This window comes from Anguilla rostrata, chromosome 13, assembly GCF_018555375.3.
Source record: "Anguilla rostrata isolate EN2019 chromosome 13, ASM1855537v3, whole genome shotgun sequence".
Taxonomy (NCBI): domain Eukaryota; kingdom Metazoa; phylum Chordata; class Actinopteri; order Anguilliformes; family Anguillidae; genus Anguilla; species Anguilla rostrata.
This window is the reverse complement of record NC_057945.1, coordinates 18573487-18599946: the sequence shown is the minus strand read 5'-3', so window position 1 is coordinate 18599946 and position 26460 is coordinate 18573487. Positions and strand designations below refer to the sequence as shown.

The 26460-nt window shown below is 43.4% G+C and overlaps 1 protein-coding gene across 4 annotated transcripts in view; it reads left to right on the top strand.

The window, feature by feature from the left end:
• Positions 1 to 1607: 1607 nt before the first annotated feature.
• cacnb3a (calcium channel, voltage-dependent, beta 3a) overlaps positions 1608 to 26460 on the top strand; it is a 37383-nt gene continuing 12530 nt past the window's right edge. For 2 of the 4 annotated variants that reach the window (XM_064303911.1, XM_064303909.1), the window contains exons 1-9: positions 1609 to 1932; positions 3099 to 3191; positions 22768 to 22887; positions 23470 to 23592; positions 24140 to 24258; positions 24527 to 24603; positions 25160 to 25179; positions 25440 to 25520; positions 25886 to 25944. In XM_064303911.1, coding sequence (XP_064159981.1) covers positions 1852 to 1932; positions 3099 to 3191; positions 22768 to 22887; positions 23470 to 23592; positions 24140 to 24258; positions 24527 to 24603; positions 25160 to 25179; positions 25440 to 25520; positions 25886 to 25944 — 773 coding nt within the window. In that variant the 5' untranslated portion in view covers positions 1609 to 1851. Of the gene's footprint in view, positions 1933 to 3098; positions 3192 to 22767; positions 22888 to 23469; positions 23593 to 24139; positions 24259 to 24526; positions 24604 to 25159; positions 25180 to 25439; positions 25521 to 25885; positions 25945 to 26460 lie in introns of all 4 variants that reach the window. The other 2 variants (XM_064303908.1, XM_064303910.1) reach the window with 2 other exon arrangements.

Sequence of the window (26460 nt, the reverse complement as noted above, 5' to 3'; positions counted from 1 at the left end):
TTGTTTTGTCTTGTCTGTGATAATGACTTTGTTCGCTTTTGGTCAGATGATCACATTGTTGCCTAAAAAAAGGTCATCCAACTATTTGGGCTCCGCCCCCCCAGTCATATTTTCTTAAACATGCTTATCCCCTGCTTTCACAATTATGGAACCTTGTACAGAGGTTTTTACAATGTACAGTTAAGTCATTTAGCAGATGCTTTGGTGCTTTTGGTACATCATTTATGGAGCCATTGAACGAAGGCAGCCACCACAAGCTAGTGAAGGGTGTTCAACGGTGGCTTGGCATGTGTGAATTTTGGCAGGCGGGCAGCAAGTCTTTTTCTTACACTGTTTTCAATGAAGAGTGATCTTTACAGCGCCTTATTTCCACCATAAAATATTATTATCATTGACAACTGTCATCTGTGCCATTCAGTCAAGATAATGTGTGGAGAGTAATCCAGGAAAATACTGCGCTCTCTCGCCATCAAATTCAGTCTAGTTTGCCGGTACGCTGGCTCCCTCTGGTGGTTTACCAACATACTTTAGCGTGGGAGTTTGTGTAATGACACTGCTGTGTTACATTGGGGAGCTATGTTGAATTCCGAAGAGTGTATATTTACATTTAGGCATACAGCTGATCTGGTCTAATTCAAAAGAGCATAAACAAACATTCCTTGCACTTTTAACACAAAGAGTATTTACATTAACACTCCAGAATAAATATAAATACATCAGTATTTAGGAACAACAACACATTTTAGCACTGGCGGTTACTAAAAGTACATGTGAACAGCATATGCACCAGTTTAAATATGCCATAATTAGACTCAAACAATAACCAGGTTTTTTTTTTTGTTCTTTTTTTAAATTAACCCCTTAATATTGCTGCAGTTTTGCAGGTGGGGGACTGGGGACCTCAAAGCAGGTTTTAAACTTTAACAATGTAAATTTGAATGGGTTTTCAATTCTCTGATTTGATGCCTGAAAGGTTGAATTCAAGGATCATATTCAATGAAAAAAAATGCTACGACCACATTAATACATGGAGGACCTCACTTCAAGCAATTAAGAGTATATATTTGATTGGCAAATTGTTTTTATTGTAAGAATTGATTTGAACTTTTGCTTCATTGACTACTATGTTTCCCCAGGGTCCTCTGCATAATAAATTATCTGAGATACAGAGATCTACAGCATGCATATATTGAGGCCTCCACACCTCCATCAAATAACCCATTACTTCCACCTCCTCCTCCCCCCTCCCCCCACCCCACTCTCGAAATTAGAGTTGTGACACCAGTTACTTGAATTGCAAACCTATATCCCTCAGTGATCTTAATCAACAAACCCTACTTCTCATTATTATTATTATTATTATTATTATTATTATTATTATTATTAACAGCAGCAGCAGAAGTAATATAGGGGATAACACACAAAATTGAGTGTTTTAAATAGTCTTCCTTCCTTTTTCCATTCTGAATGGAGAACAAAACAAAAACAAAATTCTGTAAAATCTGCGAATACGTAGAAAACGACAGAGAGAGAAGAGAGAGAGAGAGAGAGAGAGAGAGAGAGAGATGGGGGGGGGGGGGTGTCTGGTACCGATTCCAACATACATACAACGGGTATTAACGCCACCCTGGCCATGAGATGAGCCACTATCTCATTTTACGTTCATCTTTGGATAAAGGTTTCAATATCGTGGAGACAGCGCATCGCCCTATATGCATTTTTCTAGTTGTACTTTTACACTACACTGAAGCCGTCTTTTCCCTGCGTCTACCGTATCAATGCATTTCGTTTCGCCGTTTCTTCCAATAACCTATGCCTCAGAACAACCCGCCTCCCTGCGCTCTGAAATAGATGGTGCAAGTGAAAATGTCCAAATCTTCCGCAGGTCCTCTGTCTGGCGCTGAAACCGGCTCCCAAGCGCATTATTTTCAGGTAAGGACATTAAGTTCCATACATTTTATATAATAAAAATCGTTAATCCCTTACTACTTGTTGTTGAAGCGTAAGCTGACGGTTTGGTTCAGTATCAGTACAGCGCCTCGTAACTGCAATGCCCAGTGCTCATACAGCGGCAAAGCCTTTGCAGCGTCAATGTGTCGCTATTGCTTTTCGGGCACATTTGCTCTTCAGTTTTCCAAATTGCTTTGACAGGGGAGCTGTAGCGACATTTACACCCCCCAAGAACCTCTGAATTCAAAGGCTTTTCTCACTGATTTACCGCCGCACTTAATGCTCTATAATACCGACTGCCTTCCATTGTGATTTGTGATTTATTATTTATTTCATGCATCTTGCTACACTGCTGCTTCTATACAGTACGCATATATGCGAGATGTATTGCATTGTGTTTTACAATGCTAAATCATATCACTGAATATAAATAACATGTGTCTTGGGTCTTTACGCATTGTCGATGTAATTTTAAATGAAAATAAAAATGTCCCTGGTGTCAGGTGTAGCTTATAATGCAGTTTAACTCACCTGTATCCTACAGTATGTCTGTAGGCTGTTTAGACCGCCATTCGGTGCCTACTCTCGCGCGCCACAAGTATGAGCCAAACTCAATTTATTGGAGAGATGTTTTATACGTATGCCTTCCCTGTCTGTCTGTCTGGCCAGTTTATTGTGAAATACATCTGCGATATCGTGGAACGCATGCATGTCATTTTAGCCGTACTGTCAGACTCCGCCTGGCTATCGATATGGCCCTCCAGGTTTTAAAGAAAGTATTCTGTACCGTTAATCGGTTTACTGAACAGAAAAGGTTTCAACAGTTGTTAAATGAACACGTACTTGGTAGGTATCCATAAAACAACAGTTTTACATACCGCAGACGTCTTAGCAGTTTATTTTTATCTTATATTAATGTGCCTTGTACTTCTTCTGTATCTAACATCAGGCCACAATGGCCAAAGTATCCTGTCGTAAAGACATCACATGCACATGTGAGCCATCAAGCCATTTTAAGCCTACAAACCATAATGAGCAACCTTTTTGTTAGTACAATATCAATATGTGTATGATTTCAAAATTATGTCAAATGGTAGACTGGAATTTATCCAAGTTCAGGTAATTTTTAATTTGTATTCTTTGCACAGCTGCCGCGCAAGTTGCCAAAACGCAAGAGCCGCTTCAAACGATCAGATGGCAGCACCTCTTCTGACACCACCTCCAGTTTCATCAAGAGACAGGTAACTTCCGTCTGCTTCCGGTCACCATTATGACTTTAGTAGGGCCTGTAGGCCAGTAAGGTTCAGCTGCTGTGGCGGAAAATGTTCTTGTTTGGCCTGATGCTGTTGTTGCAGCTGCTGAAACTGTCTAAACTGGGGATGATTGTGCATATAAATACGTAGGCTACAGTTGTCCGTGGTTTGTGAATCAGCGGTGTTTGGTGGACGCAGTCGTTGGAGCCACAGGTGCCGTTCGACCATGGCGTTTTATGAAACTAGGCTACGATTCAAAAGAACATAGTTCACAAACCCTAAGAGAATATTGGTGTGTTCCTTGGACATGTGTGCTCATTTGTTCCTCGGGTAGTTGGGATTTTTTTTAAAGATTCCCTTGGTGCTCTTGTTTCATTATGTTTTGTGTGTTCACTTTTTTCTACTACTTATTAAAAATGACCAGAGCAGCTGCACAGGAGTGAAATCGCGGGCACGTAACCAGGAGACAGTCGTTTGCAAGTTATATACATTTTTTTCTAAACATTCATATTTAAAGCCCTTTTCAAAGTGTGTCACGGTGGAGATGACGCATAAGAGTTAAGGTGATGATTTTTGTTTTACATCGCAAGCAGAAATAGTGTTCAGAGTTTTATTGGTGTTAAAACCAAGCACGGTATTTGCATATGTGTTTAGGCTAGGTGCTAATGGGTGTTTGTAAATGTGTCCGCGTGTGTTTTTATCAGAAACTATTTTGACGTGAATCTTGATGTGGTTCTGCTTTATGTGGTTCTGCTCCAAATGTCCAGCAGAGGGCCTCAGTGGTATTTCGAATCCTCGGCTTATTACGTATAAATCCCAGCCCACCCTAGATCTTGTTTTTTTAATTAATGTTTTCAGGCCAGCCAGCGCAGCACAGCAGCGGCGAGAGAGGTTTTGTTATTTAAGGCTGCGCTGTATTTGGAGAGAAATTAGCCCGAAAATATTGTGCTTAATATTTCTTAATTGACTTTTTCTGGATGATTACAGACCATGCTTGGTTAATTGGCCTAATAGTGTGCTGTAAAACCAGACGCATTGTGACCGCTTTAATGCTACAGAAAGATTTCTGCCCAGTATCTTACTGTACCGCACTTGTCGATAGCCTTTCTTTTCGTGCGGCAGCATCTGATAATTAGCCTGGAGTAATTTAAAGGTTTTGTCGAAAGGGGGAGACCTTGAGCGCAGAGTGTCACCAGGAGGACGCTACAGGACTCTATATGGACGTACTGAGGTTAGTGAAGAATTAGAGATAGTATCATATGTTTTCAACATGATGAAAATGATCGTGAAAGATAAAAATGAGCTAAATATGTCAAGGATGAGGGCAGGTATGCTTACCACCAGTCCGGTCAGGTTTAGGTGCGGTGATGTCACATTGATCTGTGTAGAAATATCTCATGCCAAATTATCATTATTAATATTATATTTTCTAGAAAATAGTTGAGCTACCAAAGAATGTTTTTATTTGCTCTGACAATGCTGACCCACCGAAACCGTTTTTTTAAAAAATTGTAAAACTGCATATGTATAGTGTATCCTGAACCACGGTCCTGTAAAACAGTGCATATGTACAGTATCTCCTGGGTGATTCTAAAAATGGATTCACCCAAAATATTATCTACTGGATGTAGTTTGAGTAGCCTACATGATGTAGGTTTTATTATTTCTTTAGTTGCTTTTGGAATTCACATAGCCTAATTCTGTACAGTGAAGCATGTTACTTAAAGCACATTACTTAAAATAGTAACTGTAATATTACTACTCAATTTTAAACTAACTTGTTACACTACTCTGTTACTCAGTTAAGTGATAATATTATTTAAGGTGTTGTATGTTGTGCTAATCGGCATAAAAAAGGGGTTAGGCCATCAAATGGCAGTGCTCACTGTTATTATTATTTAACTCGTATTTCTGGGAAAATATGTACAGTTTTATTATTTATATTTTATTAGCACAGCTTATATAAAAAACAAATTTTTAGTGAATGTATATATGAATATACATTTATTATTCTTGTGTTATTTTGTTAGAACGTGTAATCATAGTGCTGACGCTGACCTGTGAGACTGATTCGTCATCAGATTCAGTGTGTTCTGATTGTCACTATCGTACCTGATAACCAGTGCTACTTTATTTAAGTTTTACAACAAGAATACCGTGTGACCCTTTGCAGAGAGAGAGAGAGGGAGGAGGAGGAGGGAGGGAGGGAGGAGGGAGGAGGAGGGAGAGATTCCGGCTCCTCCTCACCCCCCTCCCATATGTGACATTGATACCTCCCCTCCCCTTGGAAAACTGGATCAATAGTTCCAATAAAAGCCAGGCTGCTTAGCCAAGGTATTCTAGGAGCTGTTCTCAAAGTGTCAGATCATTGAAAATGATCCCCCTGCTCTATCCTCCACTACGGAAACCTGAAACATTAGTTTCTTCTTCTCATCCCTCCAGGGCGAATCTCTCTCCAGATCATCCATTTACTGCTCTTGTCCTCTTTTTTTCTGTCCTCTCCTCCCTGCATTATGTCTCCCTCTCTGCTCTCCCCTACTTTCTGAATCCTGTCTTCCTCTGCTCTTGGCTGCTCAAGCCCTCCACCCATTTCCCTATAAAATCTTCTTTGTACTCTGGATTTTTTGTGTTCCTTATAATGTGGGCTGCAGCATGGTATTTTCTTTATGTTAAGGGCACCATGGAAGAATTATCACAAAGTGGAAGCAAACATTACAGAAGTAAACAATTTGATGATAATGTATCTAGCAATGAACACATTTGAGGAAATTATATATTTGGTATGAATGCCATTTACCTCAAAAGCATGCAAAAAAGAAAAAAACACACACTGTAAAGCTTTCTTTGAAAAATGAGCTTCAAAGAATGAGAAATATCTATGTGGATTTCCCCAGCCTAGAGCAGGTTATTAATTATGAATATGAGGTGGTTAATAACAGTTGGAATATTACAGCTGTAAATTATTCATGCCTCTCATGTTCTACCTCTTGTCCCACGTGTTTAATGCATCAAGTCTCCACATTCTGCACTGCACCGTGTACCCTGGCTCTTCCACTAGAACCTCACCACTGCGTACCCTGACCATTCCACCAGAACCTTACCACTGTGTACCCTGACCATTCCACTAGAACCTCACCACTGTGTACCCTGACCATTCCACCAGAACCTCACCACTGCGTACCCTGGCTCTTCCACCAGAACCTCACCACTGCGTACCCTGACCATTCCTCTAGAACCTCACCACTACGTACCCTGGCCCTTCCACCAGAACCTCACCACTGCGTACCCTGGCTCTTCCACCAGAACCTTACCAATGCGTACCCTGACCATTCCACCAGAACCTCACCACTACATACCCTGACCATTCCACTAGAACCTCACCACTGCGTACCCTGGCTCTTCCACCAGAACCTCACCACTGCGTACCCTGACCATTCCACTAGAACCTCACCACTGCGTACCCTGACCATTCCACTAGAACCTCACCACTGCGTACCCTGACCATTCCACTAGAACCTCACCACTGCGTACCCTGACCATTCCACCAGAACCTCACCACTGCGTACCCTGACCCTGACCATTCCACCAGAACCTCACCACTGCGTACCCTGACCCTGACCATTCCACCAGAACCTTGCCCCGGCGTGATCATTCCAACCCCATGACCCATTTAGCGAATCTATCCAATCAAAATCATCATTTTTTGATAGTTATATATACACGACAAACCAACGAAAACAAATATTATGATATTACGCCTGTTTTATTCAGTTGAGATTTAAATAAGTTTTTATTCTGAAAGAAACAGTTCTGGCCACTAGAGGATTTGGTTCTGGTCAATTGGAGACCATGCAATTTATGACGTGCATTTTAACCAATCAGTGGTTCCCTGATTTAGTGGGCAGTGTATCTGAAATTAACTAGTAGTAATAGAAGTAAATGTCTGTGACAGAACAGACCTCCTGCTCTCTTGTGTAGAAACATACTTTACTTGAATATTTAATAAAGGAAATATTATAATTGCCTAATTTTTCCTGACAGCAATGTATGTTTTTTATGTTGTAAGAAGAAGAGAAAGAGTAGAGACAGAAATGCATTGTGCCAGATCATAGTTTCAATAGTAGCAGCAGGAAGTTACAAAGAAAAGTTTCCCAGTGGTTCATTTTAACTCAAGCACTTTTAATAAGGATGAAGGACAACATAGTAAACTATTGAGTGTGTAAATTTCTCCTTTAAACATGGGTTATGAGGCATGACATGCATGCGTGTGTGTGATGCTTGGTGATGAGACTGATGAGTGTGGTGGAGTAAGTGATTGAGATCCAGTGATTTAAGGCTAGGGTTGCCAGATGTCCATTTTTCGACCGGAATTGCCGGTTTTCGTATTATTTGTACAGGTCCGGTTTGTGGTCCCGACCAAACAATGTAATGTCCAGTTTGAGTAACTGATAGACAAAATTTACTGGTAGTTTGTGAAGAATTAGCATGTCAATGACTCCCTGGCCCGATAGAATGGACCGCCACCCGGTCTGCAGGGTTATAGTATATAGCCTGGGAGGCTGCTCCAAGCATCAGCTGGGAAACCAAATGATTCCTGATGTTTGCCACATTTCTATTATTTAAATCGTATTTATTTATACATAATGTATACACATAATATTACAGTATATTACATTGTGCTACATTATGTTCACTTAGCAGATACACTATTCCAGAGTGTCCCGCTGGGCACCTGTAGGCTTGGTGTCGGAGGGCAGTAGCAGAGGCAGATTATGAATGCGTTTGTCACATTCTCTAGCCCCACCAGCATTTTCACAGCCAATCACATTCCATCTGCCCTTAGATCCACACTAAAAGCTCTCCCGCAGTGGGTCTTATGCAAATAACTGCATTTGTGTAATTCTGCACCATGTGATGAGGGAATTCTTTAACATAGCGATACTTTGCTCATTATGTGAAAATAGATGGATTTTCCCACAGTATGCAATACACATATAATAATGCATTTTCTTTAGTCCCATGTGGAATTGTGTTTTTAATATACATGATTCTTAAAGTGGTCTCAATTCCTTCAGGGTCTTTGTGTGAGCAGCTATTCTGCTCAAGGTATTCAGCGTGTCAAGATGCCTGAGGTCCACCTGACCAATCACAACTCAAAATGTGAGGTGGGCGGGGTTCTCGTGCTTAGAACATGACTCACCACTGCAGAGGAAATGGCATGCACAGCAAAAATAAACATGAAAATAATACATACGTTTGAGTGGAGCGTTCAGGCTTTCCGCACATGGCTTGTGTGATGAGGTGTGAGCCTTTGTAGAAATAGAACCTGAGACTGGGACGCCAGATGGGCATGACAGCACGGACCGTCTATGTTCAAACCAGATGGTTAACTTCTGTGTTTTTTTGTGTCCTCTGTACTTTCTCTCCAGACTTTGGCAATACGAGGCTCAAGTGCTGCCTGTGTTGTTGTGTTGGGGGCATAGGACTGATTTGGACGTTAGGTGAAACACATTGAGCTAGGAACTTTCTGAACATCAGCTTTTTAGTCACAGGACAAAATAAGTATGTTATTAATGAGGGGGGAAACTTTGCCTGCTTCGAACATGAGGCTCCCTGCCTCCTACACCCTTGGCTACATGTTAGCTTTGGGTGTTCTGTCTTTAATCACACCCCCTCATGAATATTCACAATGAGTCTGCGAATCAGAAGGTTCAACAATGAATTTCAATTTTAAGGGCAGAGATATGTAAAATACAGCACTGTATATAGGTTAGTCCCATCTCATTTCCCAATTACCCCCATCATTGTTGTTGCTAATGAATGCTAATGATTTTTTTTTTGAAGCAACCGGGTCAGCTGGCCTTACAGTGCCATGGAAAGGTATTAAAGTATAAAAATATGCAGCAATGGAGGAAATCAGGAAGGGGGCAAATACTTTTTCATGGAACTGTATATCCCAGAATCCTACTCTTTCTGTTGTTATGTGATCACTGTGAAAACATTGAGCATCCAGGGGAGCAGATAAAGAAAAAAACAGCATTTCTGCCTACCAGTTCAGTGAGAAAATAAGATAACGGAGTATAAAACTGCTTCATGTGCCAGGATACTTGACTTGACACCAGATTAATGCTTTTGTGCACTCGCTATAGGCATGCAAGTCTGTTCCGTCCAATTTGTGCGCTACTACACGGAATATCTACTAAAAATTAGTTTCCAATGTCTACCATTTTATATATCCATCTAGATGTATTTCTATTTGAGTTTCTCTCAGAACAAGATGAAGTTAGGTTGCTTCATTAATGTATTTTTTTTTTTTTTTGGGGGGGGGGGATTAATTATTGCATTAAAAAAAAAATCTAATCATTCAGTCAGTCATGAATGTAAAATACACATCAGTAATATTATACGTACATTCCATATGTAAATATTAACATGGCAGGCATGTTCAGCACTGCTAACTTTTCCAGTAAGTGTAAAATGAACAGTTGTTAGGAATGTGTAGCCTTTCCAGAATATTCTGTCAGGTACCTCAGTCTGACAGCAAAGCGTCTCACCTGTCATACTGCCCTCTTATGTTTTATTCAAGCTGCATTCCTAAAGCTGAATTTAGATGTGCCCCCCCCCCCCCCCAATCATCATCACTCATGCCCACCCGTTTTAATCATTTTGCCCCTTTATAAATTCCTACATTATACATTACTGAGCAATAGCATCACTCCAACCACAGGGTCTGCTGGGCTCCCCAGCCCTGGTTGTGCAGAACTCGGGGGTCTGCTGGGCTCCCCAGCCCTGGTTGTGCAGAACTCGGGGGTCTGCTGGGCTCCTCAACTCTGGTCCTTTAGAACTATATGATCTGCTGGGGTCCTCAACCCTGACATAAATCATTTGGTCTTCATTTCTTATTGAAATGCATACAGTACATCGTTCTTTGTTTTCTGATCTGTTGTTTTTGTTCTCCAGTGTGCATGAGATATCTCCCTGACCAAATTCTGCAGTGTTTAATTTTGCTTAAAATGCAGGATTATAAAAATCCTTATATAATTATATTTATAATCCTGATTATAAAATATAGTAGCATGTGGTTGAGTATTAACTGTATTCATAGTAACAGGGACATGTGGAATGTTTTCTGTGACAGCATATGTTTACTCATTAATGTTTCTAATGCGTTCATAGTGAATCTTGCTTGCATGGAAGTAAGTATTTTATTTATGGACCTATTACTTGTACATTGTCTGTATTTTACTGTGACATTTACAATAAGCCTCAGGGGGGAAAAAATCATAAGAATATAGAAGCTATGACCTGGAAAAAGCTTGCATATCTAAAGTCCCTCAGACAGTTGCTGACATCTTGACTCAAGTATTAGTGCAGTAACATAGTAGTGAGTGTTTTTCCACTGTGCGTATGGGGAGACTGTGTATGCAGTGTATCGGTTAGGGAAGTGGACTCATAGAGGTTGCACGTTTGATTTCCAGGTGGGGCCGGCCATTGTGTTCTTGCCTGATATCCAGCTGGGAAAATGCATAGTGTGAAAAAATGTAAGCTGTTTTTAGTTGCTCTGGATAAAAGCATATTCAAAATTCCTGCATCACAGAGAATTATTTCCACGTGTTAGGTTATGTCCAGTATCTAGCTCCTTTCAGCAAAAGTAAACTCATTAAACACTCTCTTATTGAACAGTTTGGAAATATTTGTTTTCAAAAAGAAAAAATGATTTGAATTCAGTATATATTTTTTCTGTTGTTTGTGTAAATGATTGATTCTTTTAAGAATGTGCACCTCGCGCTTGGAGAAGGCTTTTAGGTTTCCTGCTTGTAAGCTTGTTCTGAGCGTGCTTGGTTGGGGGTGTCGGGCAGAGTCGGTCCCACCGTGTGGGCGGAGTCGCGGAGCTTCTGAGCAGCAGGATTGGCGGTTCCGGGTGGGCGGGGCGGGGCAGGGCGGAGCGGGAGAGAGTGTGGGGTGGGTGTGAGGCCGGTTCCTCTGCCCTCTCTCGGGACAGAGAGGCGGTGAGGTGCCACACGATGCCTGGTGCCGTTACCGAAATCTGACAAAAAATAAGGAAAAAAGCAACCCCTCCAGTTGTCAGCGTGACAGGCCCAAAGTTTGTCCAGTTTTTGTTTTTGTTGATGCCAACATCAGCAACAGAGACTGAAAAAGCCAGCATGTGCGTTGACCAGTAGCAACTGACATTACCTTATGTATCAGCAAATGCCCCTGTTCACAGCGTGCTCAGGTGTATGTTTGGTGCGAGGATGGCTAGGTTTGCAGACAGAACAGCCAGAAAGTGCCAGAACATCTCTGAAGGTGGGGAGACAGAGAGAGAGAATGAACACATTTGCTGTAGTTATTGAAGTCATTACTGTCACCATTATTTACTATCTTACGATTGCAGTGATCCTAGGTGTAGTGTCTACTGATCTGCATCCATGTTTAAATGTATTGCTGCGTATCTTGGCAGTACGTACAGATTTCCTGCCAATAAATCTTGAATAAGAATTTTTTCGTGTGAAAGAGGAAGAGAAACAGGAAGAGAGGTGGATGATTTTGTCCTGGTGGGGGGGGGGGGGGTTGGGAGGGAGAGGGGGAGGGAGGGAGGGAGAGAGGGAGAGAGGGAGAGAGGGGGAGAGAGAGAGAGAGAGAGAGAGAGAGACTTTTAGTCCGCAAGAATGCTACAGTGCACATTACTTGATCACTTGGAGATGCAATACACTATGACTGATTAGCCAAACAAGCACTTAGTGACTACTGCACTCTCCAGCCAAGTGAGTACACAGGATCCAGTGGCTGTCTCTCTTTCCATCTCTCTCACTCTTTCTATCTATCTCTCTCTCTCTTTCTTTCCATCTCTCTCTGTCTGCAGGTAAAGTTCTGTAGTGTAGCACTTGCTTCTATATCTCCTTGCTTTGAATATTGTTCTGATGGTCGACGTTGTCGTTTGGTAGACTGTCCAGTTAGCATATTTTTCATCTATTATACATGTGGATCTGTGTGCATGAGGATGGCTGAGTAGTCATCAAAGGCACAGCTGTGCTTTGAGGTAAAGGTACATATCTTGTGCTAGTTCTTTGTTTTGAAGCTCACCCAAGATGCTGTTCCACCTTAAATATGAACTTGCGCAACTTGCTGCCTCCTAATGTGGAATATTGAACCATGGCCTCACTCTGAATACAGGTCTTCAGAAACTTTGGAATAGAACACATATTGCAAATGTATGGATGGAATACAAAATGATGAGTCATGTTAGTTTATGTGCTTATTGTTTAATTGACATTTTTACGAGCATAAATGTACACAAACTCTGAATTACACCAATGTTACAATGTAAGTGTTGGCAAAATAGTGCAAATCATCATTGCACAATGGTAAATGTTTGAGTGTAAAACAGTTCAGTGCATTTGGACTGCGTTTTTTGAATAGGGATGTGAATCCGCTCATCACCAGTGTACATAACCAAGATCTCAGTGCTCTGTGTGTAATGTGTGTGTGCGTAAGGAGCGTAAGGAGCGCGGCTGTGACGCTCGCTGCGCCCGCCGTAGGCGCGGCCTAGCTCCGCGGCGCGCGGCTGCGGGACGGCAGCGCTCAGCTGCAGCCCCAGCACCTTTCAGCGGGAGGAATAGTGTGCAGTCAGCAGCCTGGGGCAGTGCCAGAGTCGCTCAGCGCGGGGTGGGAGCTCCAGGCCCCGCGGGGACGCTCGGGGCAGGAAGCGGCTACAGCCTGTCCGTTCCCCTCATCGATTAGCCCCCAGAGCCGTGACGCTAACCCCAGCAACGGAACGCTTTTACAGCAGCCTTCCCAGAACAGCGCGCCATTTATTACTAACGATAATGTTCCAGTTATAATGGCTTATAATTCATACAGAGATAGCCCAATGGGCTTCATGGTGGAAATAAGTATTAAATATAATTATAAAATGATGAATTTAATTGTACAATTTGACAATGAATCGAGTGAAATGTTTAATGCAGTACCGCCTGAATTGAGAGTGTGGTTTATGTTCTGGTGTTTCGCATAGGGCTCCCCAACCCTGATAATGCTCAAGGTTTGCTCGGGGCTCCATCCCTGGTGCTGGAGTTCTGCAGGCTTCAGTGTTGATTTTATTTCAGACTTACTGTCCAATTCATATAATGTATTGAGTAATGTCCCACATGTACTATGTAAGACTTTTTAAAAGTTGTTATTTTTAATATTTATCAATAATGTCCTGTAGATTTAATAAATGATCTAAAATGGCTTATCACCTGGACCTTATTAATGTCAGTAAAGACGCATTCCACATCTGTGATATAAAGTAGCACAGAAAGCAGTCAGCTGCCGCTCTTTGTAAAGTGCTTACTTGGCACAAAGATAGATAAAGCGAAGGTGATTTCCAGATATTGTTCTGGGATCCATTACAGTCAGAACACTTAGTGTTAAGCAGCCTGGGCTAACGGTGTGTGTTTAGCACAGTGGATAATGAACCTCCTGCCAGTGCTGTGTGAGGGTTTGACTGCCCTGAGATGGGTGGGGCAGGCCGGGGGGGGCGGAGGGAGTCTTTGAGGGTACAGGCCGGATTGGTGCCCTATGGATATTGCAAACATGTATTTGTCTGAAATAAGGGAAGCATTATTTAGCATGCCCTGTGTGTGCTTTGAATTGGTAAATGTGATGTACGTGGGCAATACTTGCATTAACATTCCCAATGCTTGCATTAATATTCCCAATGTTTGCTTTAACATTCCCAATGCTTGCTTTAACATTCCCAATGCTTGCTTTAACATTCCTAATGCTTGCATTAACATTCCCAATGCTTGCTTTAACATTCCCAATGCTTGCTTTAACATTCCAAATGCTTGCATTAACATTCCCAATGCTTGCTTTAACATTCCCAATGCTTGCTTTAACATTCCCAATGCTTGCTTTAACATTCCCAATGCTTGCTTTAACATTCCAAATACTTGCATTAACATTCCCAATGCTTGCATTAATATTCCCAATGTTTGCTTTAACATTCCCAATGCTTGCATTAACATTCCCAATGCTTGCTTTAACATTCCCAATGCTTGCATTAACATTCCCAATGCTTGCTTTAACATTCCCAATGCTTGCATTAACATTCCCAATGCTTGCTTTAACATTCCCAATGCTTGCTTTAACATTCCCAATGCTTGCTTTAACATTCCCAATGCTTGCTTTAACATTCCCAATGCTTGCTTTAGCAAAAGAAATACATGCTTTAGCCTGCCTGTTATGTAACATGCTGTGTATGTTATGCGAGGAGATGCAGGACGGTACAGCATGGGGGGGGGGGGGTGGCTTGTGCTAAACCCTCCTCACTCTGGGGAGGGAAAACAAGGAAGCACCATACTTAGGGCAGCAGTGCTGGCAGTTTGGGGGAGGGGGGGTTGGGCACTAGCCAGGAATCCAGGCCTGACGTTCTGAAGCTCCACTGTCAGAGCATCAATTACGACAGGGAAATGGCAACTAAGATGGCTTATGCATGGCGCTAACAGCATTACGGAGCACTTAGAGACTGCATCACCCTGCGCAACACAAATACATACTCCTGCTCCCTGCTTGCCTCTCTTTGCCTTGGTCTCCACCCGTGGATGATCCTGGAGAGAGACGCAGGGTCCGCTGATGATTTCTGTTTTTGAAAAAAATCAGCAACCAGTTTAGACCCAAGAAGCCAAGTGAGAGGTGGTTAACTGTAATGAACCCCTTTCATTGATTCATTATGTGAGTAGCAGTGAAAGCCAGCAGACCCCTCCAGGACCAGAGCTGGGCACCTCAGCCTTTTAGCAATCTTTCATCATTTCTGCTTAGCTGATTATTTCCCCATATTTCCATTAGAGTCTCAGCCTCTGTAGTGTTTGTAACTGTCGTATTTGGGTTGGGGAGAGCAGTCTGCTATGCTACATCTCTGTGAGAGACAAAATATTGGCTTGATTTGAAAAAAAAAACCCGAAATCTGTTCAAAACATACTGAACAGAATGGTGAGATTCTATGGGCGCTGGTTGCAGCTTGAGTACCCTCTGCTGGGCAGACTGAGTCACTGCTCATAATCTCATATCTTGTTACTGTGGCCTTATTCCTCAGCCAGCAATGCGGTTTGATTCTGCGTGTTGTTCTGCTTTTTTGGTTGCGTTGCCTACACACTGCAGGGACCGGACATTCTTCAGTCTACATAGTTGATGAATGCACATTGAATCCTAAAAACTGGGGGAGCTTACAGTGAACTGTGAGCTTCGTAACGTTTAACTAAGGCATATTTTTTCTTGATTTGGCTCTGTACTCCACAATTTTAGATTTGTAATCAAACGATTCACATGTAGTTGATGTACATATTCACAACTTTTATTTAAGGGTATTTTTATACACATTGGTTTCCCCATGTAGAAATTACAGCACTTTTTATACATAGCCCCCTCCCATTTCAGGACATATTAACATTATGTAAATGACAGTTGTCTTTAGTATTTTTTAGTATTATTTTCATAATCAAACCTCCAGTACTAAATATGATATCACCTCTGTAGCCTATGATCATTTTAAAGACTGATAATTATTGGAATGAGATGGGAAACTGTCGGTGTGCTTATTCACTTATTCCTGTCTGGGTGACCTGTGTGAAGTAAAGCTGGAGGAGATGCTCTGTGACGCCTTTAAGTGGGTCTGCTGTTGTAAAACAGGCTTTAGGCACCCAAAAAAGTACTTGAGTAAATGCAAGGACAAATCAGCTTGCCCTCGTTTAGAGAAAATCGTAAAATGGCCCACCCTTAATCTGGACCGATAAATAACATAGTGGTTTGTGGTGGATAGAAACAAAGGATAGCTACGGTGTTCTCCACAACCTTACGCAACATTACTACACTGTTGCAACAAGTTGCAGTTACATTTTGTGTGACCTGGGACCTTAAACTGACTGTTGTATCTGGAGCTAGTCAGCCCTAGAGTGAGGAAACGGGTAATCCTGACTAAAGGAGACCAGTGAAAGCAGCTTTCTTACATTGCCGTGCGTCCATCTTGACTAGCGGCTGATATGCTTATTCAGACGTCCGGGAGGTGCTTGAGAGCTGCCCGTTGAAACGTGAATGAGCGCCGGAGATTGGCTGAACGCTGACGGGAGCAGGGGGAAGGAAGGCGAGGCAGGGGGATGTTTCGAGGCTGTCGTGCGCGAGCGATGGCTCTGTGGCAGTTGCTGAAAAAGGCACGGCTGAAGGAGAGGTACCGTTAGGAGAGAGACGCGGGTCTGCTAGCGGCCGTCTGCCCAGAATGAGCTGCGTTTGCTGATTAGCAGGATCCAGGCTGGAGTGAGCTGGCAGTGCTGCTGCTCGCAGGTGTAGTGTCAGTGATTCAGGACCCCCATGTACAAACGGATATCCGGCGCTGTCTGCATCCCGAACAGGAAGCAGGGCTAGGCCCTTCACAGCAGATCACTCTCTCCCACACCAAAGCCCATGCTCACTCTTTCTCTTATAGTTACGAAAAATATATACATTCCTTATAAGACTGTAACTGTGATTGTTAAATTTCAAAAATTGCTGGATGTCAAATAGCAGGCCTTTTTGTACACAGTTCAACTGTCTTTCAGTTCCCATCATGCGCTATACTGTGGTACCTCACTTTCCCCACCTTTATGTGAACGCCTAACCCAGGTGGCCACCACAGATTTCAGAGTATGTTTGTTTGTGTGTTTGTGAGAGAGAGAGAGAGCATTTATATGTGCATTTATCAGTGTTTTTACTGTATGTACAGGTGTGTGTGTGTGTGTGTGAGAGTGAGAGTGAGAGAGAGAGAGAGAGAGTGTATGTGTGTTTTATGTATGCTTGCACATGTGTGTGATTTATATTTAACTGTTTATTTATATATGCATTTATATGTGTGCATTTATGAGCGTTTGTATGTACTTAGGCATGTGTGGGTGAGAAAGAGAATGTGTGTGTGCATGTGCGCACGTGTGTGCATTTGTGTGTGTCTGTGCGCTTGTGTGTGTCCATGTTTGTGTGTTTGTGTGCGCACGTGTGCGCGTGTGTGCAAATGTGTGTGTCTGTGCGCTTGTGTGTGTGCATGTGTGTGTGTCTGTGTGCGTGTGTGTGTGTGTGTGTGCGTGTGTGCGCTTGCGCGTGTGTGTGGATGTGTGTGTGTGTGTGTGTGTGTGTGTGCGTGTGTGCGCGTGTGCGCTTGCGTGTGTGTGTGGATGTGTGCGTGTGTGCGTGTGCGTGTGTGTGTGGATGTGTGTGTGTGTGTGTGTGCGTGTGTGATATAAGAAGGAGGGTGAGGGGTGGAGAGATGCCTTTGTTCTCAGCGTCTTGCTCGTTCTGTGGAATGGAGAGAAAATCTATTTTTGTGTTGTGCTGTTTATGTAGTTCCCGACACAGTGATGCTGATGCATCTTTCCCCTGAAACGGGGCTCTCGCCTACCGCCTCTCTCAATTCCCTTATTTTTATACTTACAGCAGCTTCCATATCCACCTTCAAAATAAACAGACAGAAACTAACGAAAAAATAATTAGTACATTAGTACATACTCACCTGTGCACTCATACGTACACGCACACACGCACACACACACACACACGCACAATGCTTACAGTATTTGCACCTGTTTAGATCTGAAGCTGTTGTGCTGGTTGTGAACTGTATCCGGAATAAATTATTGGAATAACTAAATGCCTTTTTTAGACCATCGTCGTGTCGCGTTTTTTCAGAATAACATTTCAAGCAAACGTCCAGGAAATTGTACAGATTTACTTTGTTGGGAATGTCCAGCCTAAATTTCCAGGAACGTTCGGGAAAGGTGTTTTGTAAACCTTTGAGACCTGGCAAGAAGGTAGCAGCGCACGCAAATAGCATTAGAAAAACGATTGAAATGTGAGCAGCAGGAAAGGTGCTGAGCGTTGGGGGGTGCGAGCCCCCCCCCCTCCCCCCCCACCCCACCCCCCCGCCTCTTTATCTGAAGCTGCGTTATTTAGAGCTGACAGAATCAGGACTTCCTGCTACACAGCTGAAGATAGTGTAGCAGCAATGAAAACATCTCACACCCTCTCTCTCCCTCCCTTTCTCTTTCTCTCTCTCTCCCTCCTCTACCCTTCCCTATCTCTCTTCTTCCCTGAGTGGCTGAGCATGCACTAGTCTGAAGGGGTTGTGTACACTGATCTGTGTGTATTTTTTTGTTGCTATTTATGAAGGTTAATTGTCCATGATTTGACTAACCTGTGCAAAGCTTGATGTTCAAGTTGAACCACGTGATCACAAGGCCCCTTTCTTTAGCTGTTAGCCTTCACTTTGCCACACCTGTCTCTTCTCTGGAGAAACAAAGTCCAGGTCGTGCCAGCCCCCCTCCCTTATATCTGCATAACTGAACATGGGCTTTGTGTAGATATGCGCAGTCTCTGCATAATGAACATGGGCTTTGTGTAGATATGCGCAGTCTCTGCATAACTGAACAAGGGCTTTGTGTAGATATGCACAGTGTCTGCATAACTGAACAAGGGCTTTGTGTAGATATGCACAGTCTCTGCATAACTGAACAAGGGCTTTGTGTAGATATGCACAGTCTCTGCATAACTGAACAAGGGCTTTGTGTAGATATGCACAGTCTCTGCATAACTGAACAAGGGCTTTGTGTAGATATGCACAGTCTCTGCATAACTGAACAAGGGCTTTGTGTAGATATGCACAGTCTCTGCATAACTGAACAAGGGCTTTGTGTAGATATGCACAGTCTCTGCATAACTGAACAAGGGCTTTGTGTAGATATTCACAGTCCCTGTATAACTGAACATGGGCTTTGTGTAGATATGCACAGTCTCTGCATAACTGAACAAGGGCTTTGTGTAGATATGCACAGTCTCTGCATAACTGAACAAGGGCTTTGTGTAGATATGCACAGTCTCTGCATAACTGAACAAGGGCTTTGTGTAGATATGCACAGTCCCTGCATAACTGAACAAGGACTCCCCCAGGACAGTAGTGCCCCCCTTTTGGCAGCTTTTGAGAACTGAAGGGGTGCTGTGTGACTTTAGGTTGTGTTGCCCAGTGAGTGACTGTCCTGTGTTCTCAGCTCTGTGAAGCCTTCCCTGCTCCTCCTGCTGTGGCTGGCTGTGTTTAATTATGGTAGGGAGAGGTGAGCAGGAGGGCGGTCCCTCAAGGCTCGGGCAATTACCGAAACAGCCCGAGGGGGGCCCTGCCCTGCGTCACAGAGCAATCGCTCATAACTATGTATTTACAGAATTAGCATCTAAATATTTACATTACTACGTAGGCAGCTGTCACTCCAGAGGAGATTACACCAGTGAGCCAGTGGCCTGGGGGAGGCAGCTCTGTTTGTGTGCTGGGCTCTTATAATGCTCACTGCGTGAGAACACTGTGGTCTGCAATGGCACCCCCTAGTGGTCCACTGGAAGAATTCAATTTGTTTTTTTTATATTAGCTTGCAAAAAAGACACATTTATGCATGGTGTTGAGGTTTAAATTCAAATGTGCTGTCGGCTCTTTGGGATCTTCATGCTGAGCATAAGTTTAACACAGGCGATCTGCAGACACCCTAAAGTTTATTCTGATGTCCCATTGTGATTGAGGTTGGTAACCACTACATTCACATGCACTAAGGTTCCACAAAGTGCACTGACTGACCTTTTAGCATGTGCGCCAACTGTAAAGCACACTCACTGACTTTATAGCTTGTGCGCCAACTGTAAAGCACACTCACTGACCTTATAGCATGTGCGCTAACTGTAAAGCGCACACACTGACCTTATAGCATGTGCGCTAACTGTAAAGCGCACACACTGACCTTATAGCATGTGCGCTAACTGTAAAGCACACACACTGACCTTATAGCATGTGCGCTAACTGTAAAGCGCACACACTGACCTTATAGCATGTGCGCTAACTGTAAAGCTCACTCACTGACCTTTTAGCATGTGCGCTAACTGTAAAGCTCACTCACTGACCTTTTAGCATGTGCGCTAACTGTAAAGCACACTCACTGACCTTTTAGCATGTGCGCTAACTGTAAAGCGCACACACTGACCTTATAGCATGTGCGCTAACTGTAAAGCACACTCACTGACCTTTTAGCATGTGCGCTAACTGTAAAGCGCACACACTGACCTTTTAGCATGTGCGCTAACTGTAAAGCGCACACACTGACCTTATAGCATGTGCGCTAACTGTAAAGCACACTCACTGACCTTTTAGCATGTGCGCTAACTGTAAAGCGCACTCACTGACCTTTTAGCATGTGCGCTAACTGTAAAGCGCACACACTGACCTTATAGCATGTGCGCTAACTGTAAAGCACACTCACTGACCTTTTAGCATGTGCGCTAACTGTAAAGCTCACACACTGCAACTGTAAAGCATTGGCAGTGACCATAATATGCAAGCATGCTAACCGTAATGCACACTAACCCCCATAAAACAGGCAGACCGTGGCAAAAACATTTGCGTAGTGAGGAGGGAACTAAGTGCAACATCAGTGGTTTTTCTGTGGTAATTAATGTAGAGGAAATGAGTATGATATGCCCCGGAGAGTTAAATATGATAATGTTAGCATTTTCCCTTTCCTTCTGTTCAGCTGTGTGCTGTTAATATCAGATCACAATGTGAGTGTTTAGCCCTCTCTCCCTACACCTGGTCTTCCGAGCTGTGAGAAAGAGGAGGAGAGACGAAGAAGAGGGGGAGAGAGAAAAGGAAAGAGGACGAGGAAGGAAGAGATGGAGAGAGTAGGAGGAGAAAGGAAGAGAGGGAGGTGTTGGTGTGTCACACAGGGGAGTCTCATACACGGTTCAGCTTCAGAACAGAGTACCCATTTTCCTTTTTCCCCCCCACATTCTGTATTTAAAGTGCAAAATGAAGACTAAAGAAGACTAGAAATACGTATTTTGTCCCGTACCAACAATTCTCTGTGTTTTTAAATCTCTCCTTGGTGGATATTCCAAATTAAGGCATTTTTAATTTTCTGAAATAAGATGAGTGCCTTGGTGAACAAACAGTTAAGAACGGTTTCCTCATTTAGCTCCTGCCATTTTACGTGTTAGGTCAGAGTTCCTCCTGAGTGAGCTTCTGCTCTGTGCGTGCTGCCTGTTCCCCTCGCCTGAGTTTGTTACTGTGTGAATGAGAGTCACTGGTAGGCATCTGAATAAAATATGAGATGAGGTTTTCTATAAATAAATAAATAAATAGATAAATAAAACGCATATCACCATTTAGCCTATTTGTGAAGACTGTATTTATAGTGACCATTGCCAGTCATTGCCATTGCCCACAGTGCAATAACCCTGAAAAAATGGCTGTCAGTCCACACAGGCTACAATTCTGATTGGTTGAAAGAAAGTTTGAATTCTCAGAAACCCGTTCCACTGATCTGGAGAGTGGTGAGCGCATTTTCTTTGAAATGAAGCCTCATATGGTGCAAGTGTGGCAGTGTGTGGGGGGAACCGGGGCACTCTTGTGTCAGATTTGTTTGAATCTTCATTTAAGGGGTTGAATTAATGACAGCAAGTGACTGGCGTTTAAAGTTTTCCTTTTTATCCTTTCTATTGATACATGTGTTCAAATATGTGCAGTTTGGACTTGACTTGCTTAACAGGGGTTAGTGTGTGTTATGCAATACATTATTTTGTGCTTCTTTTTACAGCGATTGCACACACACACACACACACACACACACAAAGCAGGAAATGGAGGTGCAGGACAGTCCACTCCTTAGAGTATAATACCTTTTACATTTAGAAATCTGTTTACTGCTTGTGTCCTGTAATAGGCTGTAATGGGGAAATTAAAGGATCATGAAGCTGTGTGCATTAACTCCCCTGTCTCTCTCTCTAACACATGCACACACAGACACACATATAATTTAATTTAAGCATTCATTTTCTTCTTCCAAAAGTATGGCAGTTGACAGCAGTTAACAGAATTAACTTTCAAATTGTGTATCCATTTCACTGGTATGAGCGAGTGGAAGTTGACCTGTTGACTGAATCCGGGCCGACGTGTTTGAGACTCTGTAATGAGGCAGAGAAATGCAGGGCGGGCTGCTCTGGAGGGCCTGACATGGTGGGCACTGCAGGGGGTTGTGCTGATGTGCAGCAGGACACAGAGGAGTGGCTGTGCCTGTGAGCGCCCTGACTGTGCTCCAGCGCAGCAGGGTCTGTGCTGCTGGGCGGGGGGCACACAAACACACACACACACGCACACACACATACATGCAAACACACACACACACAAATACAAAAACGCATACACATGTACACACACACCACATCCGCGTGTACACACACACAAATACCTCATATACACACACACACACACACACACACATGCACACACAGTACATGCATACATACGTGTACAAACACACTCACAAGTACACAAACACACACACTACACGCACACAGTGGTATGTGGGTAGATTCCGTAGTTGTCAGCGGATGTGCTGGATTCTGTGGATGTGAGCAGGTAGACGTTTCATACGGGGTAGATGTGGCTGATTGTCTTGTATCCTTGTCTGTGATGGTTGAGAATTGTGTGTCTGTGGTCGGTGGGGAAGCTGACCGCGTTCCCCGTGTCCTGCAGGGCTCGGCCGATTCGTACACGAGTAGACCGTCTGATTCCGACCTGTCCGCCGAGGAGGACCGCGAGGCGTATCGGCGCGAAGCCGAGCGCCAGGCCCAGCTGCAGCTTGAGAGAGCCAAGGTAACCCCGCCCCCATGCACACAGACCCCACCCCTTATAATCAGACTCCACCCCCATGTACACAGACCCCACCCCTTATAATCAGACTCCACCCCCATTTACACAGACCTCACCCCCTATAATCAGACCCCACCCCCATTTCACAGACCACCATATACACAGACCCCACCCCCATGTACACAGACCTCACCCCCTATAATCAGACCCCACCCCTGAACACAGACCCCACTTCCTATAAACAGACCCCACCCCCTATAAACAGACCGCACCTCCATATACACAGACCCCACCCCCTATAAACAGACCGCACCTCCATATACACAGACCCCATCCCTGACCATAGAACCCACCCCCTATAAACAGACCCCACCCATAAACATAGACCCTACCTCCTGAGCACATACCTAATACTGAAAACACACATACAATACACACACACACACACACACACACTCACCAGTGCATCAATTGTAGTGAATGAGAGCATGATATAACTTGTTCATCAGTAACAAGTGACTAACAGTGGACCTAGATAAACACTGTGTAATGTTGATTCTTTTTGAATGTGTATTACCCTTGCAGACGAAGCCGGTAGCATTTGCAGTGAAAACAAATGTGAACTACTGTGGGGCCCTGGATGAAGACTGTCCTGTCCATGGTGCTGCTATTAACTTTGAAGCCAAAGACTTTCTACACATTAAAGAGGTGAGAGATGTGCAGTGCCTGAAGAGGCACAATGCTACAGTACGTGAATGCACCTGCAGCTGTGCTGTCCTATCAAGTCATTGAAAAAATGTTTGCTCGTGATTGGGCTTATTAAATAATAAAGAGCAGTTGGCATGAAATCTAGAAACATATTGAGTCATCTAGTTTTTCTCCAGTTTTTATAGAGTGCACAAAAATACCTGTGTGTGGGTTATAGATGGTCTCCCCTCTCTCCTTGAGTGGTCTTGGGTGTGTATCTGTGATGCAGTGTGTTAGGCAGGTGTGGCAGTATATGTGTGTAACATTGTAACTGTGTAACTGTAGTTCATTTGCATTAGTGCTTTAGTGATGTCGCATACAGTATATATGCGCTGGTCTGAGGATGTTGTTGTACATGTCTGGCAACATTGCTCATGCAACTCAGCTCTGGATAACAGCATGTGCTAAATGAATGTAATGCCATGTAAATGTTACACGTAGCTTTGGTGTAACTGTGAGATAATTATTGTGTAACTGAGATGTGACTGTGGTGTGCTGTGCCTTGCAGAAATACAACAATGAGTGGTGGATCGGGAGGTTAGTGAAGGAGGGGGCTGAAATCACGTTCATCCCCAGCCCCCTCCGCCTGGAAGCCATGAGGCTGAAGCAGGAACAGAAACAGCAGAGGTACAGACAGCCTGTCAGTCAATCTATCATACCCCGCCCATTTGTCCAAACACCTACCTCCTTCCTCCAAACTCCAATCAATCAATCAATTAAACCCCACCTGGTTTTTTTCAAGCTCCAATCAGTCAATAAATCAATCAATCAATCAGTCAACCAATCAAAGCCTACTCTGGCATTACCACACACCTTACTTTTGCTCTGTCGGAATTTACAGTGGTCAGAAGGTTCTGTTGATGATTCAGTCCCCTGTATTGTTTCTCTCCTGCAGGAAAACTGGAGGAAACTCTTCCTCCAGTCTGGGTGACATGGTGTCTGGAGGCTGGAGGTCCACGCCCCCTTCTGCAGGTGAGTGTGTGTGAAGCACCGGTGAGTGTGTGCCACACAACTACAGGTGGTATGGGTGAGTGTGAGGGTGTGACACGCAGGTACTGCTGTGTGTGTATGAAACAGGTGGGCGTGTGTGAAACACAGGTAAGTGTGTGTGTTAGATACAGGGGAATGCAGATTAAACACAGGTGGGTGTGTTTTCCTTCTACATCTGAGGTACCCAACCTTGGTTCTAGAGATCCACAGGTTCGGCTGGTTTATAATGCTACTCTGCACTTAACTGGTCATTTAAGTTGGTCACACGCTTAACTCACCGAATCTAGGTGAAAACAAAAACTGACAGAACCTGTAGCTCTACAGAACTAGGGTTGGGGACCCCAGGAGACACAGGGAATTAGTGGTTAATTTTGTGGCACTGTCCAAATAAAATTGTTTCCAAATTGTTTTCTGCTTTGTTGAGGTGGGGAGAAGATTTAGGTGGAGAGGACACAATATGTATATATTTTAATATAAAACTGGTCTCGCATTATAGCATTGATGTTCTCACTGATTTGTGTTCTCTTGTTTTCAAAAGCCAAACAGAAGCAAAAGCAGGTATGTGTGGAATGTTTCAGAGCATGGATGAAGTCACATCAGAAACTGAAGTAACTGTTAGCCTAGCTGCCTGTTCACTGGCTTTAATGTTATACTGTGCTGTGTCTATGGAAATACCACAATCTGTTGGTTTAAAGTGTTTTTAATTCCGTTAACACTGTTCCATCAACCCCTGCAAAGTATGGTTTTTGATCCATTTTTGGGAGGGGTGTTATAGGACGAGGGTGTTGGGCAGAGAGAGTGACTTGTCTCATACGCAGGCAGAACATGTTCCCCCCTACGATGTGGTTCCGTCCATGCGGCCTGTGGTTCTGGTCGGGCCTTCCCTGAAAGGCTATGAGGTGAGAGGGGTCTACTGGTAGTAGGAGAAAACCATTCTTCTCTTTGTGGGGGGGTAAAAAGGGACACAGGCATTAGTCTGGTCCAGCCGTAACAGGCAGTCTGTTACATGTTAGCCCAGTTGTAAATTCCAATCATGACTGCTTCATATCTCAATGGATGTGCTTCACTCAGCACCAGGTCCTTTAGGTAATTGATGCATTAGTCATCTATTAGGCCAGCCAGCATGTTTTAATCGGGAAGGAAAGCATTTCACTTGACCTGAATTGGTCAACTGTCAACTGCCCCTTAGTTAGCCAGCCTGTTGCTTTGCCTCTTTGACCATTAGCTCCTGAGCTTCTGTTCTTATGCCCCTCCTATTTCACAGGTGACAGACATGATGCAGAAAGCACTGTTCGACTTCCTCAAGCACAGGTTTGAAGGAAGGTGAGTTTGCAGCTCAGGTGAGGCTCCAGCACAGGGCTGTACGGATATGGAGAACTTCTGACACCAAAGACTTCACACATCCCTGTAGCTTCACTGATAGTCTGTGCAGCTGATTGGTGGTGTTGTGGTATAATGAGATACTTTCTGAGTTATTAAGCTATTGTATACTATACTATCCCATGATGCATCAGGCTATTTCTATACTTGCATCTGTGCTAACCAATATGGATGCACATATAGATTAATGATCGGTCAGAAATGATGACCGGAACTATACTAGGTTGCACTCTTTAACCAATAGTTGAAGTGAGTTTTTGCAAAAAACATGAAATCATTTGTACTGCATTACTAACTTCTGTTATTTTGGTGTCTGACATAAACTTCAGTCCCAGCAGATAAAAAGCACAATGCTTAGTCATATTGCATTGGTATTGATTGTGTATTTGTGACATGAAACGTGACCCCTGGAAAGTGTAATTATTGTGATGTCATACCTGTCCATCTGTCTGCTTCTGC